Source organism: Corvus brachyrhynchos, unplaced genomic scaffold (genome assembly GCF_000691975.1).
Source record: "Corvus brachyrhynchos isolate BGI_N302 unplaced genomic scaffold, ASM69197v1 scaffold4, whole genome shotgun sequence".
Classification (NCBI taxonomy): domain Eukaryota; kingdom Metazoa; phylum Chordata; class Aves; order Passeriformes; family Corvidae; genus Corvus; species Corvus brachyrhynchos.
This window is the reverse complement of record NW_008237878.1, coordinates 3,010,005-3,030,481: the sequence shown is the minus strand read 5'-3', so window position 1 is coordinate 3,030,481 and position 20,477 is coordinate 3,010,005. Positions and strand designations below refer to the sequence as shown.

Sequence of the window (20,477 nt, the reverse complement as noted above, 5' to 3'; positions counted from 1 at the left end):
GCGCTGGGATTTCCGCGGGCGAGTCGTTACCGCTGGCGGCTGCGGTGGCTGCGAGCTCCAGGGGTTTCATTAGCCGAGCTCACCGGGGGGAATTGTCATCCCGTAGGGTGAGGTTGGCTCTTTGCCCTTTGTCAGCTTTTTGGGGGAGAGAGATGCAAGCTCTTGCATGTCGGGGTTTGAAGCTGGCTTTCTGGAGGCCCGTGGGGAAATGCCTCTTGTTCTTTTATAAACATTCAGGAAGGAACTTGTCCCGGACCCTGGCTTGCTTTTAAAACATGGGGATATCTGTCCCTGGGGCAAGGGAAGAAGGAGCAGGAGGAGCAGTGAGCAAAGGTGACCAGTGGCTCAGGGGTGTCTGTCCTACAGCAGAGAGCCTGGTTGGGATCCCTGTCACCCAAGTCAAGCCTGAGCTCAGGGTTTCCCTGAGCAGGAGCTCAAACAATCTTTCTCCACTGTTGGCTGCACTTAGCTGATAGCTTGAAAGATCCTCCTGTCCTGGAAACTTGCTTTCTGACATCAGATTTGCCAACGTGTTTTATTTGAGATGTGCTTATGGATGTCGTGATCATCTTCCCTATTCCTCCTCAGCAAACCAGGCTGAAACCCACTTGATCTTCCTCTTTGGATCTTCCTTGCCTTCCAAATGAGGCCAATAAGCCTGACAGTAAGTCCCTGTGGGTGGGAAGGGAAGGACTATTTTGTCTGGGAATCAGGCGGTTGCATCGCGGCTTTGCCCTGGGCTGCTGGTGGCTTTATCTGTGCAAGTTCAGCAAGGTTAGGTTCTTCAGCTTCCCTTTTTGGCTTTCTCAGCTGTGAAGGGATGGTGTGAGGCTGAGCTTAGCTCATCGTGAAATATATTCCATGAAGCCTGGGAACTGGGGGCGTTGCAGAAAGACAAGGTTGTTCAAGGAGGTAGGAAGGGACGGGGAGGGTATTTATTCTACTCCTCCATTTTCCTCCTGGGGCCATTAATGTGACACATGTCCTGAGTTTGTCCTGGTGACTGACAGGCTGTGGAAGAACAACTAGAGATGCCTGCAATCCATAGAGCAAAAGGAAAGGGTTGAGGTTTGGAAGGGGCAGTTCAGACCTTGGCTCAGGAGACTGAGAGCCCCCATGTGCTGTGGGCACCAGGCACTGCTGCTCCTGCTCCATTTCTGTTGCTTTGACTTCTCTGCAAGAGGATTTCATGACAGGACTCATTGTGGGTGAGGACATGTGTGAGAAGGCTGTGAACCACAAGCTTACAGCTTGTCTGGACGTTCCTGTTGCAGAAGGGCAAGTACTCAAGTGAATGGTGGCCCAAGAGAAAAAGCCATCAAGGTGGGTTGGGAATGTCCACCTGGATGAGGAGATCTCCAAGTTATCCATGGAAGATCTGTCACCACAAGTCTTGTGGCAGGGCAGAGCAGGTCACTCTAGGTTAGGGCTTACTCTCCCTGTGAGCAACATGACAAAGACACAAGTTTTAAAGAGGCTCTTTTTACCTGTGTGGTGTCCCATGTAGGGTGGGAGGCTGCAGTGCAGTGGGCTGCCTCGCTGAGGCAAGACAACAGGAGATGATCTTGGATGATGATCCCTTTCCTGAAAGGCCCTGCCTTGACAGGAGACAGAGAAATTGCCACAGCTGCTGCTCCTGGCAGCCTTGCCAAGGCAACAGAGCAGGCAAAGCGATTTAGCATTGTTCCAGTCATCCGTGATGGCAGAGATCATTGCATCAACCCCTTCAGCATTGTGATTAATGCTGAAGAAGCAGCCTGTGAGGGCTGGGAGGAGAGCGTTGGTCCCTGGAGATCTGCTCTCTGCAGCAGAGGCAGCCCTCTCCAGCTGTGGTCCTCCTCTGCCACAGTCTCATCTGCCTCCTTTCGTGTGCAGCTGTTGACCTGTGTGCTCCCACTGTGTGGAGTTCCTATGAACTGGGACAGGAACCTAGGACTGATTCCTCAGGAGAGGAGAGATTATGTAGATTTACACAGATTTCTTGTTTTATGATGCAAATCCGGTGTTTGAGCTTTCAGAATGGTTAAAACCAAAGTCCCCTTCAGGGAACTCATGTGTGGTTGTGATGGGGAAGGAGGAGAAGAAAATGGGATGTGGTGGGGTCGGGTAGGAGGCAGAGTATGAGAACATATAGTGGAGCTCTGGGAAGCTGGTGAGTACCATCTCCCCAGCTGGCTTTGCTTATCCATGGTGGATACAGGAGCAAGGCAGAACTTGGGAGTGGAAAGCACTGAGTCTTTAGGAAAATTAATCTTTTTTAATGCAAAAGTTTCCTTTACTTCTGAAACTCTCTGTTCCAGGACTAATTACTGCCAAATAACTGTAACACCAGGGGGGACCCAAGCCCCATGAATTGTGTTTGTTTGCACCATCTGCTCTTTATTCTGCAGGTGACATTCCCGTAGTTGGGGGCAGTATGATACATCCCTGGAAGCACATGGACTTAATGTACCTGAGCATGTCTAGGCTGGCAGTTTTGTCAGGCTTGTCCTACCCCCATGCTGGGGGCTCTGACTGCCCCCTGCAGCTCCTTTCTGAAAGGTTTTATCTCGCTGGGACTTGCTACCTGGTTCGTATCTGAAGCTGATGGATGCTCCTTTGTGTGCTGGAGGATTTCTCTTGCAGCTCAAGTGGGTGCTGAAAGAGGAGAAAGTCCAAGAGTGTGTCAGGGCCTGCAGCGAGGAAGGGCTGGAGCTTATTCCCTTTTGCTGGAGGACAGGATGGAATCTCCATCCCAGGGAGGAGAAAAGTGTTCATGACTCTGACAGCAGCTGCCAGCCATGACGTGGGAGCCTGTGCCTGGTCCCTGCCAGCTCTCTCAGGGCGCTCTGCTCCAGAGGAGCCATGGGAGCAGCTGGGTGATTCGGCCCGGGAAGCGCGGGCGGGCAAGGTGTAAATTGCATGGCGGGCTGCCTTCGCTGAGGTGAAAATGAAAAACTCTCCCACCTATCAAGCCCGGTGTTTCACGGCTCCCACGGTCCAAACGCACTCCCACTCCCTCTCACTGCTGCGGAGAGGATCTCGGGGGTGGTTTTCTCCTGTCTGTCCTGAAGCCATGGCACTGCCACGTCAGCAGGGCGGTGTGTCCTGGTTGCAGGCAGCACGGGGGCCTGCCGTGGGAAGGGGAAGTGAGCCGAGGGCAGGCAGGGATGCTGATGATGTTGGAGGTGCTAATTGCCAGGCTCAGTATTCTGCTACCTGGAGGATTTGTTATCCTTTGGCGAGACTTTGCTTTCCGCTGCCGTAGTGCTGGTGGTGCCACTCGTTTTTCCCGCTGGCTGACGGAAACAGCCTTTTCTTGATTGCAATAATATCACCTTCTGTTTCTGAAACACCTCGCACCCCAGAGGATTTGAAAGTAAAGTGCACGTGCGTGGGAGCAGTCTTACCACCTCTGAAATGTGAGTTTCTCCAGCCTGGGAAGCAGCAGCTGTTCCACAGCCCTTGGCAGCCCAGTGCTGGTGGCTGTGCCGTGTGCTGGAGCTGGCTCCGGGTGCTGTCGCCCTGGAAGGCTGGGCCTGCCCGGCTCCATGTGCACCCTGCTGGAGCTGCAAGCTGAGCTGTTGGGCTTTCCTTGATGCTTGAGGTATTACTGGTGTAAAGCATGTCTGCCTGCCTCTCCCTCCAGCAATCTGTCTTCCCTTCTGCCCAGCTGTCTCTTGGGCTGATGGCTCTTCCCCAGCCTCTGGCTGACTTCTGCCCCTCATTGGGCAGCCCTGGGAACCCAGGCTTCATCCCTGTCTCCCATTGTTAGGCTGTGGCTTAGCAGGGAGGACCAGAATCAGGGCTCGGTTTGGAGGGGGCCTTTAAAGGCCATGCAGTCCAGCCCCCCTGCTGTGGGCAGGGACATCTTTCACTAGAGCAGGGTGCTTAAAGCCCCATGCAGCCTGACCTTGAACACCTGGCTATGTCCAGTGATGGGACATCCAGAGCTTCTCTGGGCGGCATGTTCCAGTGCCTAACGACCTTCAGGACAAGGTATTTGTTCCATATGTCCAATCTAACCTTCTGGCTTTTGCTTTAAAACCACTGTCCCTTGCCCTGTCACTACAAGCCCTGGTAAAGTCTCCATCTCTTATAAGCACACTTTAGGGCTCCTCAAAGCCTTCTCCTCTCCAGGCTGGATAACCCTAACTTTCTCAGCCTGTCTCCGTAGCAGAGTTGTTCCAGCCCTTGGACTGTTTCTGTGGTCTCTGGATCTACTCTGACATGTCCATGACTGTCTCATGCTGGGGACTCCATAGCTGGAGGCAATATTTCAGGTGGGGTCTTACAAGAGCAGAGCTGAGGGGCAACATTGCCCTCAGGCTGCTGTCCACGCCACTTCTAGTGCAGCCCAGGAGATGCTTGGCCCTGGGAGGAAGGGCTGCCTCTTTTTTTTTTGCTTTTATCAGCTCAGATGGGTGATTTGAAGTGGTGTTTAACCTCAAGCTGCTGTCTGAGCAAAGAGGAATGGAAACAAGGACATTCCCAGTCTGAGCCGGGGACAGAGGGGTGGCCCAGCAAGGAGTCTGTCTCGTGGCTGAACTGGGAGAATGCTGAAGGGCGCTGGGTGCTGTGCAAACTGAATTGCAAAGCCTCTGAGGACTACCTAGCGCCCGTGTTCTAAGATAAGTGGGGATGACACACCGAGCGTGGAGTGTGTGAGGAAGCGAGGAGGATGTAGCACACAGCATGCTCCCCCCAGTCCTAGCTGGTGGCTCAGTTTCAGCTTTTAATTTTAGCAACCGATTTAGGGCCGTTCAGCTCCCCGCAGTTTTGTTGTTCCTTTAAAATCCCTGGGACTGAAGCGTCCGACCCCATCATTGAGAGATGGAGAGGACGGATGCCTCCAGCTGGAAGGAAGATGTGGGGGAGTTGTGTTGTCTGAGCAGGCAGGAGTTGCTGGCATGTGAGGACAGGGCTGGTGGGTCGCCCGGAGGTCTTCCCGCACTGTGCCAGGTGCCAGCTGACTTGCTGGCACTACCCAGAGCAGCCCCAGGCTCTTGGCCGTGAGGCTGTGGTGATGCCCTGGCTGGCTGGGGAGATGCTGGTGAGCCCCCCCCAGAGGCAGCAATCCCCAGTGATGGTCACAAGTCCCCTCTGCGTTCGCACCCTCCATCTATTCCTTCTTCAGGTGTGGCAGCATAATAAATGGAAGGGACTGACCCCAACTGCCTATGGAAAAACTCCTCATGTCGTTGGCGTTGGTCCAGCGTCACAGCAGGATGTGGATGGAGCCAGCTCCATGTGCCTGACACCCTTTGGCATCCCTGCGATGGCAGCAGCACATCCTGTCACAGTAAGAGCAGGGGTGAGCGGCAGCTGCAGGCACATTGTGCCAAACTGATGTCGAGACAATCCCTGTTAACAACCCACAGCTTCTCCTTGAGTCTGGGCCCTGCTGGCCAGACTTGGGCCACATGTCCATTGGCCCCTCTGGGAAGTTGTTCTCTCAATTGGCACTGTGCAGAGAGCAGTCGATGCTTAGGCTGGACCCTGCACTGTTGGCTTTCCCAGTGGCTCCAGCCTGTCCCAGCTTTTCGGCTGTGCCCACAGGCAGATCCCTGGAGGGTTCATCCCTGGCTGGTGGTGGGGAGGGCAACTCAGGGCTGCCTGATTCCCCTAAGGGAGAAGAGGGTTTGCATCTATTGGGTGACCAGTTGCTTGCTCCCTGTGACTTTTCCAGGGCTGGATGGGATTTACAGGCACGTTTTTCACGTGTTGCAGGCAGATGGTGTGCTGGTAGGGATGGGCACAAGCAATGGCTCTGTTCCTGTGGCACACAGGTGGCTGGAGTACAAAGTGGACATCTCTGCAGTGGAGCCAGGAGCTGCTGGGCAGCATGAACAGCTCAGCTTCCAGCTCTGCTCCAGCAGGAAGCTTGGTGGTGGCATGAAAAACCTCTGCCCAGCTGCTCCTACAGTGTCAGTCCTGAAGTAGGGACTCAGCGGGCTGGTGTGGCTTAACCATCACCTTGTGAGCCATGCCAGGAGGTCCCAGTAAGGAGTCAAGGGTGACAGGGAGCTTGTGGGGTGAAGTGGGGTGAGGACAGCAGCTGCCTCCGCACTGCCTTCCTGGCGACCCTAGAAGTGTTCTGGGTTCAGCTGGAGCCTGATTGCCAGCATGCCCGTGCATGGTGAGGATCCAGAGAGCATCCACAAGGCTCATTTGTGGTCTCCTAACAAGGTGAATTCTTGCAGCAGTGGGAGATGAAGCAGATCCACTTGGTGACATTTGAATTCCTGAGCAGATGAACCTGACAGAGTGACAAAGCCAGTCCCTGCAGCATCCCAGCTCACCTTCTGCTTCCCAGCAGGTGCTGAGGGCCATGGTGAGGGACATGAGCCCCCTGCCACCTCCTTCTGCCTTTGCACAATTCTGCTGGGATTTTAATGACTGCAGGTCATGTCTCAGACACTTTGTCATGTCCTCTGTAGCCCTGGGACTGCTCTTGTGCTCACCCAGGAAAGTGGGGGCATCTTCCTCCTGGGAGGCTGTGCCCAAGCCATATCATAGACAGACATTGTGACCTTACGGACAAGTAGGGAGAGGGGAATTTGTGCTGACAAGTAGGTGGCATCTCCTGCTGCTGGGGAAGGTCTCCTGAAATGCTGGTTGTTGCATAATCCTGTTGTCCTTTCTGATGCACAAGGCAAGGGGATGCTCCATTCCTCTCTAGGATGAGAGCAACCTGGAGGAAATCCTGCAGTCACTACGTGGTGGTAAGGGATTTGGAACCCGAGGTTAAAGACTGGGCGAGGTGCTGTTCCATCTGGGAAAGAGGAGTGCAAGAGTCTTCCCTTACATAATGCCTTGCTCCCAAGAAGGTGGTGAGAAGCAGCCCACCACGTTCCTCAGATGGGCTGAGAAGGAGTTGGCTTCATGGGAAGCAGTGGGTCTAATGTAGCAGGAGTGTGCTGGAGCTGCTGTTCCTGTCGGGACTGAACTTGGGGACTCTGGATGCATTTGTGTGTCTCGATGGGCTGTGTGGATTATGTGCAATGAATCCTCTGTTTCAGGTGCCCAGAGGAGGCTCCTGGATAGAAATCAGCCCTGCACGCTGCACTGCTGCCCCCATGTTTGCTGGCCATAGGAAGGGAGAGCTCCTGGTGGAGGCTGAGGAGGGAGGTGGCACTGCACGACCTTGCAAAGGGACGAGTCCCCTTCCCTGCCCCACTTACTGGTCCTGTTGTCACAGCCAGCAGCCTGACACTGACAGTGTCCCACTGTTCACCTCTCGCTGAGCTCCTCCGCCTGTGTGAGACTGCATTGGATTTGACTGGAGGGCTCTGCCTTGCACACTCCACGTTCCCCTTGCTGCTCCATCTGTTGGCTTGGCGGCACAGCCAGCCGGGGGCTCCCTCCTCAGTGGCAGTGCAGCACTGCCTGTTGAGCCTCTCTGTTGTTTTGCCATGTTGTTGAGCCTTTGCTTATTTGCTCTCTTCCCACGCCTTTGCCTTTGGACTCCGCTCTCCAGTCTCTCTGGGTTGTTTCTTTTCATTGCAGTGTTCCTCTCCACTGGGATAATCCCAAATTCACTGTGTCACCAGCCTCTTGGTTGCTTTTTGCTGCACTATTCTTGCCTGGCCTCTGCTTGCTTCCTAATCTGCTTTGGTATGATCACAGTGCTGATCTCCCACCCCCTTTGGATGATCCCCTTATCCATTTCTGTTGTCATGGCTCTCCACCTCATTGCCTCTGCCCATTTCTCAAGCTTTATGCAGCCTCATCCCTTTGTCCCAGGCTGGATGGGACAGCATTCCCAGCTGCAACCTCCTTGCTCCTTCTTGGGGATATTGTCCTGTCCTGAGCCCACCTGCCACTGCTGAGCTCTGCAGCAGCCCTGCCAGAGGCTGGGTGTCTCTGGGAAGAAGCGCAGAAGCAGAGGCCAGCTCACAAGCCTGGCTTCCAGCTTAATTTGTATAGACATAAATTAGCACCCCCAGGTTCTGGTTTCCCTCCGTTTCATCTTGGGAAAAATCCTGGATGAATTGAGAAGAAATCAAGTACTGTAGCTGTCCCTAATGAGGGTATTGACAGTGAGTGTCCAGCTACTTCAGCGTGGTCCCACCGACCTGGTCCCCAGCCATGGGCTTTGGCTGCTGGACACCTAGGCACTTCTGGCTTCAGGGACACAGAGCTGCTTCCCACCCTGGCAGGGTGGAACATCCTTGTCTCTCTTACAGGATAATCTTGACTGTGAAGCAGCATTTGGCTCAAGAGCCAGTCCTGCTCTTCACTCAGGTGTGCATTTTTATTCCTTAAAAAGACAAGATTCCCACATTTTGTATGGGTGAAGGGGGTGTTGTTTGTGTTTTGGGGATGTCACTACTATGTCTGTGTAATTGGAAGTTGTAGCAGCCTGGAGTAGATTGTAGGGAGAGGGCACGTCCCAGATCCACTCTTTTGGAACCTCAGGATGGGCTTTGGAAAGTCAGCTTGGGATGTCTTGGAGACCAGACTGGAGCCCTGAGGATTTAGACTGGTCGGAGACCTCACAGGAAGTTAATGAAGGTCTCTTTGCTCTAAGATCCTTTGAGTTGTCCTTGTCTTCATGAAGTGGTGGAGGGCCAGCTGGATTTATCCAAAAAAACCCTGCAAATCCTGGAGATACCCATCTCTGCTGTGTGTTGCAGTAACCTAAAATAAGGAGCCGAGCTGGAGGTTGGCGGATGGGCTGGTGGTTGGTAGAGCAAGGGGCAGAGCGGCGGGGCGGGCTCTTGTCTGCGTTGTTGCTGAAAAAGCAGGAGTGATATGAGCCGCCTCTGCTCTGCTGCTAAAAACAACCCAGCTTGTTTTTATTTAATACAGTTTTGATCTGCAGGCCTCAGTGTTTCACCTGCCTGCGAGTGGGAACTCCAAACTCCAAGCGCCTCGGAAGCCCGCCTGCGTCCCTGCGTGTCCCTGCAGCACTGGGATAGGGAATGTGGTTCCTCCTCGGCTGGAGGAGGGACTGCTGAAAGCCAGGCTGGAAGGAATTGGGATGGGATAGGTGAAGCTTCTGCTGGGGTCATGTCTCTGCAAACTGGGCCTCTGCATTGCCAGATGCTGCAAGTTTTCCCGGGAAAATGGACCCAAAAACTGCTCATCTGGGATTTCTGCCTGTATTTCTTGTGCAGCATCCTGGCAGCATGGAGGTGGCTCTCCAGGTGGTCCAACTGCCAGGGGAGAGGGTCACTGTTGGCTCACGTCTGTTGTGGATCCTGCCTGGTGCAAGCATTTGTCTGGGAAATAAATGATTCTTAAATCACGTTAGTCCATCCCCAGGGCAGAAGGGGGTCAGGCTTTTGTAAGGTCATGATTGATGTGTCCTTAGAGCTCATTCTTGGTGTGGGGCCAGCTCTGGCTACAGAGAGCCCCAGAAGGATGGGGACCCTGCTGGAGAATGTGCAAACAAGCCACAACAGCAGGCCATGACAGAGGAGAATAGCTGAGGCAGGGAGGAAGATCACTGGGTTAGGGAAGAAGAAGAGGATAATCAGGGCAAGAAGGAGGAAGAGAATCTGTGGGGCAGGGAGGAGGAGGAGGAGGAGGAGGAGGAGAAGAAGGAGGAGGAGGAGAAGAAGGAGGAAGATAATCAAGGTGGTTGCAGGGTTAAATAAAAGCTGTCAGTGATTTGCAAAGGGGAAAGAAAGAAAAAGAAAACCCGCTGAAGAGACACTCTCCTTTCTCACCCGGCTTGTAATCAGCCGCCCCCTCTGCCAACGAGCAGCTGGGGGGCGGGGGGGTGAGGAGGGGGTGGCAAGAGGGGTCCAGCTGCTCCTCGGCCCGGCCTCGGCACCCCGAGAGTCCCCACAGCCCCGGCTCAGCGTGGGCTGCACGGCCCGGGGGACATGCCCCTGTCCTGGGTCCCTGACAGGCTGGGGGTCTGAGGTCTTGAAGAGCACTGCCAGGGGGAGATGGGGTGAGGAAAAGGAGCAGTGGGACTTGTCTGAAATGCCAGGGATGCATCTCCCACTCCCCCTGCCCTCACGTTCTGAAAGGAGCTGCTTGAGCTGTCGGCTCTGGATTATATTAATTATCAGAGAAGTGCTACGCCTGCTCGTGGGGCCGTGCTGCTCGTGGGGCTGTGCTGCCAGGAGGAACCAGAGATCTGGCAGGTCTGTGTGAAGCAGCTGCCTGGGTCCCCAAAGCCCCTCGCTCCAGCCCAAAATGAGCACATCAAAACCAAGGCTGAGCTGGGGGGGTATTCAGCATCTCCTCCTGGAGCCAACTGGCTGCTTACCCCCAGGGCCAAACCTGCCTGCCCTGGAATGTGGGGCTGGTGTGGCAGGGAAATCAGCACAGTGATTTTTGGGACCCTCTGCTCCTCACTAGGCCTCCATGCCTGTGGGCAAAGAGGGCCAGTCTGACCTGGCCGGGTGGGAAGGTCAATGTGGTGGGGGGCTGCTGGGACGGGGGGCGAGGGCACATCCCTGCCCATGGCTACTTTGTGTCTTCCAGGAGAGGAAGCTGTGTGCCCACCCCCGGATCGAGATCTACAAGCAGGACCGCATCTACTTCGTGTGTCCCCTCGCCCGCCAAGGGGACTTCTACGTGCCTGAAATGAAAGAACTGGAGAGGAAGAGCAGGGCTGCTGCAGCTGTGGCCGAGGATGCCCAGACAGACATCACAGGTATCCGTGGCTTGTGCACAGGCTCCATCTTGGATTGGCGTCAGCCCTCACAGAAGTGGGGTCCTGGTGTCCCCAGTCCTGCTGCCTGAGCAGACAGAGACTGGCCTGTGGCCCCCCGGTGGCCAGCCACTGAGTCTCAGCACACCTCTTCCTCTCGCCCTGGGCTGATCCCCAAGGGTCTTGTCCCTGAGATGCCATGCCATGCCTCAGGGAGCACCCAGGAACCCTTGCAGTTTTGGTACAAGGGCCAAGCTGCCACTGGCCCACTGTTGTCAGTGCAGAGCTGGATCTCACAGCTTTTAGTTGCAGCTGGCCTTGTTTTTCTCTTTGTCATATACATCTTCCTTGATCTCATCTTCATCTGTTACATACTGGGATTGCAAAGAGCTTAAATACCAGGTTGCTGTAGCTGGTGGTGGAGTTGCCTGAGAGCATCTGCTCAGCAAGATTTGTTGGAGCCTGAATATATTCATACAGGAAGGGACCACAATGGCTGTAGGCGCAGAACAGCAGTGCTATAGTAACCCAAAATGCTAGTTGCCTTCACCAGCCCACATGCTCCCATGCCTGCGAGATGTGGGAGCTGGCTATCCAAGCATTCCTGGGCACTGGACAGCACATCACAGCCAGCTGCTGGCAGGGGCAACTGCCTCCCCCTGCCCCACAGGTTGCCCACGCTTGTGTAATGGGCATGAAAAAACCATGAGGGCTGTGCTCGCCTCCCGGGCAGTTGGGTCATTTGCTTTAACACATCTTCAGGTTTGGGTCGCTTTAATTCTTAATCGCATAAAAGCAAGCCTGGGAATTGCTTTCTGGGAGCTCTGTCCATTTAGCACTGCAGTGAAGAGTCTAACTGGAGCTGTTTCCCAGCACTTCCAGGTCCCGTGTTTGCACGGTGCTCACTCAGCTCTTCTCCTCTCTGTCTGCCTTGTGTCAGGGTGGCTGCTGGGGGGCACCAGCCCGGCTTGGCCAGAGGTGCCCCAAAGCCCCCTCGCTCTGACATCTTCCCGTGGTCGCCCCTTGGTTTTGGAGAGGGATGGCAGGATCCATGGAAGCAAAAGCAGTTTGGGGTGGTGTCTTCAGTAGCTGCGTGTGCTCCTTTCTGCCCTGCTCAGGGGGTGCATGATCCCGCAGCACAGCCAGGGATGCTTGGAGCAGCCACTGCCCTGTGCCCGAGCTGTCTCGGTGCTTTCCCTGGGACGCCCCTGCCAGCATGCCTGCAGTGGGGGACTCCCCTGCCCTGCTGGAAGAAGGGCTAGGAAGGTCTTCCCAGTTTTAGAAAGCAAATGACGTTGGACTTTCTCACCCTGGGCCGGGCTCCCCTGCAACAGCTCTGGGCCAGCTCCTCCACCACCCCTCCCCTTCCAGGCACGTAGATGAGCTTTTGTCAGCACAATCTGATGCAGTGCCATCTGCTGAGTCTGCATAAACCCGACTTAAAATAATAATAACTGTGAGGTTGGCCCTGCCTGCAAGACTAAAGAGTTGGGCTTGGATGTTGCACTGTGATTGTCACTGCTGGGCACAGTGGCAGAACCACATCTGATGAGGTGTCACATCCTTGCTCTGGCTGTTGGAGTGGGCTGAGGATGTGGCAAGCCTCTGGGTGGCTTGCGCAGCTCCTGCCTGAGGGCTTTGGTGGTCCCAAGAAGATTCCACCTTATGGAATGAGACTGGTCCTCCGTTCCCAATGGTTTTGTGTGCTGGGATCTGTGCAATCACCTTTGAGTTGGAGAAAGAGAAACCTCTTTTCCCATCTTTTTATCCTTCTTCCCTAGGCAGTCCCTCAAGAAGCAAGCTCCAGTTAGTCACAGCCCCTTCAATGGGCATGATGGACATGAGATCTTGATGACCCAGGAGATCCCAGGATGTCTGACAGTTTTCAAGCTTTCCTCTGCTGACTGGAGGATGGGCACAGCAATGTCCCCATCTGTCTGTCAGCGTGATCCCCCCTCAACCCCAGTTGCATGGATTTGGGTTATTTCTTGATCCTTCTCAGCTTTGAGGGGATGTTTCAAGTGGTCCTGCCCTGATGGAGGTTCAGACAGTGCTCCTGGGAGAGTGGGGAGGGTGGTGGTCCCTGATGGTGGTTGTCAGCTCCTCTGCCTGTGCCTGAGCTGCACAAATCCAGGTGTAGGGCTTTGATACTCTGTTGCCTCAATAGGTGAGTGGACTGGGAAGGTGCTGAGCCCCATTTCCTCTCCCAAAGGCAGCTGAGGATGCTCTGTGTACAGAAGGTTTGGGGTGTCAGTCCTGATGTGGCAGCAGAAGAAGCCCCCTCTTTCCCCCTCCCAAAATACTGAGATAAGAGCATAGAGTGTGATTTCAGAGCGGGCATCGTGTTGAGTTAACGCTCTGTGTGAACACAGCACTGGTTGATCACAGCTCATGAAACTCCCCACCAGCAGCTGGATTATGCTTTCCTTGAGTTAAAGACTTGAGAAGTTCCAAGTGGAAGGTGTTGCCATTTCTCCTCACCTGTCGTTGTGGCTGGTGCCAGACGGTACCGAGCGACTTGGAAGTGTAAGAAAAGCTTGGATTTGTTTTCTCGAGCCTCCTGACCTTGGAGCACATCTCTCCATTTAGGCTGTCATCTGCTGTCCTTGCTCTTGAGCTTACCCTGTGAAGTGCGGGGTGCCTGTGGCTGCGAGCGAAGCCAGTGGCCACAAAGGCTGTGGGACATGCTCCAGGGTCTCTGCCTTCTGCTGCAGCTCTGCTGAGGATGGACACGCTCAACACACAAGGAAGGGGCCAGGGGCTGTGGCTGCCTCTGCACCGATTCCATCCCTTCTTCGCCATCGTCAGGGTCGTGGGAAAGACAGGAAGCATTTTAGGAAGGCGGCTGATGGGTCTCCAGGGGGCCAGTGTCAATCACAATTAGTTGTTTTGTACTTAATTGTTTTCTGGGGCTTTGGCATCGGCGCGGCGCTCAGCGGGCCCTCACTCCCGGCCCCCTCCCGGCAGCGTGCTCTGCAGCGTGACCCCGCTGCTGCGCGTGGAAGGTGAAAGCAAACAAAAGCAGCCTCGCTGGCATGAACACAGATGGTTCCCGAGCACGTGGCTCTGCCCAGAATCTCAGGTGCTCATTTTCCTGCAGCAGAGTCTGTCCCACAGCATTCAGGTACAACTGATGGCACCACGCGCTGAGCCCCAGTGCCACAGAGGGGCAGCTTTCCTGGTGTGTTCTGCCTTATCTGTGCTTGCTTCCATCCTCCAAACAGCCCTGCCTGTTCCTGCCTGCCTCTACATCCTGGGAAGGGCCTCAGCCCCTCTCCTGATGGCTTGTGTGTGAGCTTCAGCAATGACAGAGGAGCTGTGCCCCCTGGCAGCACACTGTATTTAGAGGTGATGAATATTTGATGGAACAAGGGGAAGGAAAGGGCCCAGGAGCACCAGGAGTGGAGCTCTGCTGAGGCATCAGTGTGAGCGAGGCAGGAGGAGAGCCCTCCCTAATTCTGGATTTGGGAATGCCAGTACCTGGTATGGCACAGGGCTGAACTGTCTGGGGGAGCCAGCTCCCCACCACTGGCAGTGTGGGGTCAGTGGTTCCCGTTGCACCCATCCCTGGCTGGTCTCTTGGAGCTGACTGCTTGATATCCCTTCTTCCTAGGAGGCCCTGGCCTTTGGGGGACTCCTCAGCACCCTGGCATGGCTTCACCCCCGACTGTGCCTCTGTTTCCCGGATGAAAACTTCTGGGTTCCATGTTCCTACTGAGTGAAGGTGCAGTGGGATGGCTGTACTGTCCTTGGGGAAGCAAGGTCAAGGGGGAGTTTCAACAGGATGGCTGCTACCTCGGTATGTTCCAGAGGGAAAAGCCATGCTGGATCAGGGTGTTAGACTGGTTCCTGGTGTAAGGACCAGCCTTGGGAAGATGGATGCAAGGAATGGGCAGTGGTTCATGGGTGTGTGGGGAAGGATGGACAAGTGAGTGTAACAGCTGCTGGAAGGCTGTGCCTGGGAGATGAGAGCTGAATCCCTGCTTGCCCTCCCACGGGGCTTTGGTCGTCCTCTTGGAGCCCCTTGCACTGCCTTCCTGGCCTCCTTGGGCTGTGTTAGGACAGCCACATTCCCCTGTCAGAGCTGAGCACGCAGGGTCCCTGGCAGCAGCAGCTCTGCCCACCCCAGACATTTATCCTGGCCAGGCTGAGTGGCCATGCCAGAGCCAGCCTTTGGCTGTGCAGAGGAGAGAGAGGCTGCTGAAATGGGCAAATTTGCCAGCTGAGGCTGCTCGAACATGATCAGAGGTGACAGAGCAGTGACAAAGTGCCTGGCTGAAGGGAAACAGGACTCAATTTATTGTTGCCCTTGGAGCAAGGGAGAGGAAGGTGGCTATGAGAGTGAGGACAGCAGTGCTTTCCCGCAGTGGTGGCTTGGAGCAGCGTGTAGGTCAGCTTCATCCCTGTCTTCTTCCTTAGCTGCTGCTCCTCTCCTCAGGAGCTTCTTTGCTTTGTGTCATGGAGTTACATGACAGCTTCGGAGCTGAAACATTCCCTGGCATGTCAGGGGAGGGGTGCCTGAGCAGGCAGGGCACTGCTTGGGGGGCTTGGTGTCATTCCTGTCCCCTCAGGTCTTAGAGGGACGCAAGATGACCATGTGTGATATGAGCTGTCATAAAGTCATGGTGGGAACGTGTCCATGTCACCTCAGGCCACCAATTTGGCCAAATCAGATTATTTCTTGTTTTGAGATCACCACTAAAGACTTTGCAAACCCTAAGTTGTCTTCAAGGCTCAGGGTCTGCATGCTCCCCTTCATCCCCCACAGCTCTCCATCTTCCCAGAGGCTCCCTGCTGACCCACTGCCCTGCTGAGCTCCTGTCAGGTGGGACAGCATCTCCCACCTTTCTGCTGCCCACTCAGTGGCTGCTGTCCCCTTCAGCGAGCGCCTCACTGCAGCGTGCAGAACATCCTTTTTATCTTAGAGTAAATGTAGTTTCCGTGTCGAGGTGCTCCTTGATGCTGCAGCAAAGGCACTGCGTGTTAGTGGGCAGTGGTTCTTTTCTCCTTTCCATGGGAGGGGTCACCTGGCATCGCCTGGGGAGCGGCCGAGGGCTCAGCTCGTGCCAGCTGCTAAAAGGGTTGCCAAGATGAGAGGGTGGAGGCTCAGGTTCCTTTCCAGGATGAAGCCAATATGCCACCCAGGTGGGATGAAGCAGTGGGTGCAGCGTGTCTGTGGATCTTTTCTGGCTACCCCTCATCCTGCTACCGCTGCTCGGTCCTCTCGGAACAGCCGTCACTCAGCCGGCAGGACCGTGGGATGATGCTGCTCAGGAGGCAGAGGACTGCCATTTACAAGCAGTTCTGCTGGCAGCTGCCCAGGCCGGGAAGAAAAACAGCACAGAGAAAAAGGATTTAAGGATGTTTGGAAGGAAAGTTCCCTCATTGGTGAGTCTCCTTCAGGAGATCAGTGGCTGGCACACAGCTGGAGGAGAGCAAGCAGCCCAGCCTTGGGCACCCTGGCTGCAGGAGCTGTAGGAGGCTGGAAATGCCTGTGGAAGCCCAAGGCAGTCCCTTGCCAGCAGCTGAGGATGGAGCTGCACCAGCAGGAGACAGTGTGGAGGAGAGGGCTCTCCTCTCCCATCCTGGATGGTGATGACCACAGGGAGGCTCCCATCTGTCACTTCCCAGCCCTGTTGACGGCAAGCCCCAGTCATCCAGGAGTGCTGCTGCTGAGTGGGGCTCCTCCTGGTTTCCCTCCTGGTGTGGGGCATGATCCTCAGCAGGGGCATCCAGCCCAGCACGGGTGGAGGTGCTGGGAAATGACAGAGCCTGGCGCTCACTTCCCACTGATACAAGGCAGGCCGGGAGAAGATGGAGCGGGGAGGGCCGGGATGGAAGAGCCTGCCCATTGTTTGCTGACGTATTGTAATTAACAATGTGGAGCTGTGATGTCATAATTAACCACGTGGATCTGTGATGTCATAATTAACAATGATTAATGTTTAACAGGAGGGTTTTGTCTCCTGGCTGGTTGCTCTGGCAACCGCACTGAGCTGCTGGTCTCAGTCTGACACGTTCCTCTCCTTGTCAACTCGTTAATTGTGTTGTCGATTGAGCTAATGAGGCAGGGATCTGAGGAGGGGCAGGTGGGCCAAGGGGTCCACTTGGGCAGCCATGGGCAGCCTCTGAGGTCTTGGTCATGAAGTGGGATGTGGCTGGCAGCCAGGCCATGTGGAGAAGCACAGAGTGAACTGGGAAGGCTCCCCCTATCCTCTGGGATCCCGAGACCTCTTTGCTGCTGCCCTGCCTATCTTCACACTGCTGCCAGAGCTGCTGGCTGGGGGGGAGCCACAGAAGGAGCAGGAGCAGGCTGTTAGGTGCTGAAGGCACCAGGATGCCCTGGCATGAGGCTGGGCATACACATCTGCCTCTGACAGAAGCACATGTGAAGATTTGCCCTTGTGTCATCATCCCCTTGGGTGCTTCAACAATGCTGCAGCTCCACATCACCCTCACGGCACAGTGTCCTTCCTGTTCTTTGTCTCATTCCTGGTGCCATGCCAGAGACAGGCATGCATTCTCCCTAAGGAGGGGCTTGCCAGGTCCTTGGTGTGTGCACAGAGAGCAGCTGTGGGGGCAGGGTGCGGCCAGGAGGTCAGGGCATGGCTGGAAGCTGGTGGTTGTTTGTGCTGACTTGGGGGTTCCTGATTTCGGGGAGCAGTTTGAGCTCAGCTGATTGTTGGCCTGGTCACGTGTCAAAGACATAGGAAGTGACAAGAGGTAGGAGCTGGTCTCCACTGTGGCCTGATAGCTCTGAGACTTCTGGTGGCTTGGAAGGCTGTGGCACCCCATCCCCATTGCCTCCTTCTTCCCACAGCATTCACTCCTTCCCCTTCTCTCTCCTCCCAGGGGTTGACACCATGAGTGAGACGAGCTCCATCAGCATGGAGGCCACAACTGACAGCAGAGACACCTCGGTGGCCACCTCCATCCTGCTGCCCTTCCCAGCAAGCCGTGGCCGGGAGGAGGCGGACAACCGCAGCGAGCACAGCTACAGCGAGTCGGGAGCCAGCGGCTCCTCCTTCGAGGAGCTGGACCTGGAGGTCGCCGGGGACGGGGAGGGAGCCCCGGGCCTGCTGCCTGATGTGGGCTACGCGGGCAACCAGGAGGTCACAGACAAGTGGACCAAGGAGCCCATTGCTGCTGAGAGAGGAGAAGAGTGAAGAGAGACCTGGCTGCCTCACCTCCCACCGGGGTCTGAGTTATTGGGAACCAGTTGCCTTTCCCACCTCCTTCCTCTCCAGCCAAGAGATTTTGGTCGCTGATTCCCCTCAGGACCTGCTCTCCCTCTTTGCAGAAAGGGTGTTTGACTGTTTTTGGGGGTGCTGGGAGGTGGGGGGGATTTCTGTGGTGCAGGGTAGGTGCAGGCTGGAGGGGCAGTGAAATGCATTTGCCATTTGTGTGTGTCCAGGCACGTCGCAGATTCCTTTCAGGTGTCCCGGGATGGTGGTGGATGTCAGAGATGTCCCCTCTGGTCTCTGCTGGTGCCCCTCTCACCCACAGCTTCTCTCTGCTGCACCACCACGTTTTCTAGCACCAAAGAGCTGTGAGTTGGGTCGGTTGGGTTTGTTCCTCTCTTCTCTTCCCCTTGCTGAACAATGGAAACATCCTGTGTAAATGTGGTCCTCCTGGCACTGCCACAGGTGCTTTGGGGTCTGTAATAAAGTGGATGCTTTTCCTCAGTGGTGGCTGGTGCGTTGCTGACTTGTCCTTTGGCCGGCTGCACTGTCCTGCCCCAGGGTGGGGAGTGGGCTGTGGATGGGAGCTGTCCCCACAGCCCTTGACTGAGCTCAGGGGCTCCACATCCCTGCTGCTCAGGCTATCTCCCAGCCTGGGCAGCCCAGCAGGGCACGGGGTCTGTCCCCAGCTTGTGCAAGCTGCGGGGGAAGTGGGGAAGGAAGGGTCCCGGCTGCCGTGCTGAGCTGGGCAGAGCTGGAGGGAGGTGGCATCCCTGCTCCTCCTGGGAACCTGTGGAGAGTAAAACCAGTATAAAGCCAGGTCCTTGGGCTGCTGCTGGGCCTCCTCCTGTAGCAGGAGACACCAGCCTGCTTGCACTGTGCCTTCCTGACATCCCATCTATCCATCCTGCTGCTGTGGAATGCAGGCAGGGAGGGCTGCCTATGCTGGTCCCAGTTCCCTGTGTCTCAGCTTGGGACAAGGGAGCAGCCTGGACATCATGGCCATGGTGCCACAGGGCAATGCCAGGTGCCAAAGCACCTGCTGAGTGTCCTTGGTGCCTCCAGGAGCCCAGGGGTTGTTTCCTGGTGGTCAAATGTGGCAGCCCAAAACTGGGACTTGGGGGGGGGGTTCCAGGGGCAGGAGAGATCTGAGTGTCTTTTCGTGGTGGAAATGTGTCCTCCCTGGCTTAGAAAGGTCATGATTAGTCCTCAGCCAGTGATTGACATGAGATTGTTCATAAATATTTTGTGCTCTGAGTGATAAAATATTAAACTCCTCCAGCCCACATGGAAAAATATTGCTCTTCCCGGTGTTTATCTTTGTTGCTGGTTATTACAAAACTGCCAAGCCCCCTGAAATATTTATGCTTGGCTGAGGCTCCCGGGGGCTTGGAGCCAGGCAGCGGATCCTGACGGTGCTTGTCCCCTAACCCCACGGAAGTTGGGGACCAGGGGGCTTTGCCATCATTCTCCTGCCGTCCACAGCGCTGGAGCAGCAGCCGGGACGATGCAGCCAGTGCCGAGGTGTGTGTGAGCCAGCACCCCTCTGCTGGGGGGAAGCGGGACCACGGCTGTGCCAGCATCCCTTGGCACAAGACATCTCCCCTCCTCCTCAGCCGTGTCCACCCCGGCCCGCGGTGATGAGGTCCCCCAGCCCAGGCACCCTCCTCTCCCCAGTGCCCCACTCTGTTCCAACAATCTTGAAAGGAGATGGGCAGGGGGGATCTGGGGTCCTGCTGCTCAGGACTCCTGGGGGGACCTTGCCACGGACGTTCCGAGTTATCCCTCCCCAATCCAGGATTGCCAGGGAGGAAGGGAGCCCAGCAGAGTGAGTCTGACTCACTGCAGTGCCCTTAACCCTCAGCCTGCAAGTGCAGCAGCTGGCAGGGGGGAAACTGAGGCACACGGTGGTGAGGTGGTTACTCAGGGCAGTGCCCCAGAAGCACCCCTGTCCCCTGTGTTATCCCCTGTCCCGTTCCTGTCTCTGAGTGACGGAGCTCTGGGGATGCAGTGCCGTGGGATCCTGGACAGCCGAATGGCTCTAGAAAGAGTTTGGGCAAGTGGTGGAGATCTGGAACGTAACCCTACCAGTGCCTCCGTTTTTGGATGGTCCAAAGCCTTCCCCAGCTTGGTGCTTGGGCTGCTGGTGAGTGCCGGGGGCTGCGTGGAATGCAGATGGGCAGTGGGGTAATGCTGGGCTCCTGGACTCCTCCCAAGGACCTGGGGAGTGGGGAGCAGGCCAGGCAAGGGGGGAACAAACCCTGGGGCACCAGTTTGTGGCTGTGGAGCTTGAGCTGGGGCTGGGACCCCTCTCACTGGGCTGGGAATGAGCTGGGGGCTGTGGGGCCAGGGGTGCAGGTGCTGAGCTGTGCCCTGCCAGTTCTGCCACGGTGCAGAGCAGGCCCTGCCTGCTCTGGCTGCGTCCTGCCCCTGCCCAGCCTGGATCTGACCGTGCCTTGCTTGTGTCCTGCCTTGCCTGGCCACGTCCTGCTTACATCCTGCCGATGCTCGGGCTCAGTCTGGCCATCCCTTCCCTGGATCTGGCTGTGTCTTGCCTGTTTTCTGCCTTCTCTGTCATGTCCTGCCCGTTCCTGCCTTTCCTGCCCATGTCCTGCCCGTTCCCTGCCTGCACCTGGCCATCTGCCCCCGGCTTTGCCCCAGCCCCAGCGGTGCCCTGCCCGGCTCAGCCGGTGCCGGAGCGA

At 56.0% G+C, this 20,477-nt stretch overlaps 1 protein-coding gene across 1 annotated transcript in view; it reads left to right on the top strand.

Annotated features, from left to right (window-relative positions):
- TEX264 (testis expressed 264) overlaps positions 1-18,279 on the top strand; it is a 39,331-nt gene extending 21,052 nt beyond the window's left edge. The window contains 2 exon segments of the mRNA XM_017732402.1: positions 10,426-10,597; positions 17,447-18,279. Coding sequence (XP_017587891.1) covers positions 10,426-10,597; positions 17,447-17,760 — 486 coding nt within the window. The 3' untranslated portion in view covers positions 17,761-18,279.
- Positions 18,280-20,477: the final 2,198 nt, after the last annotated feature.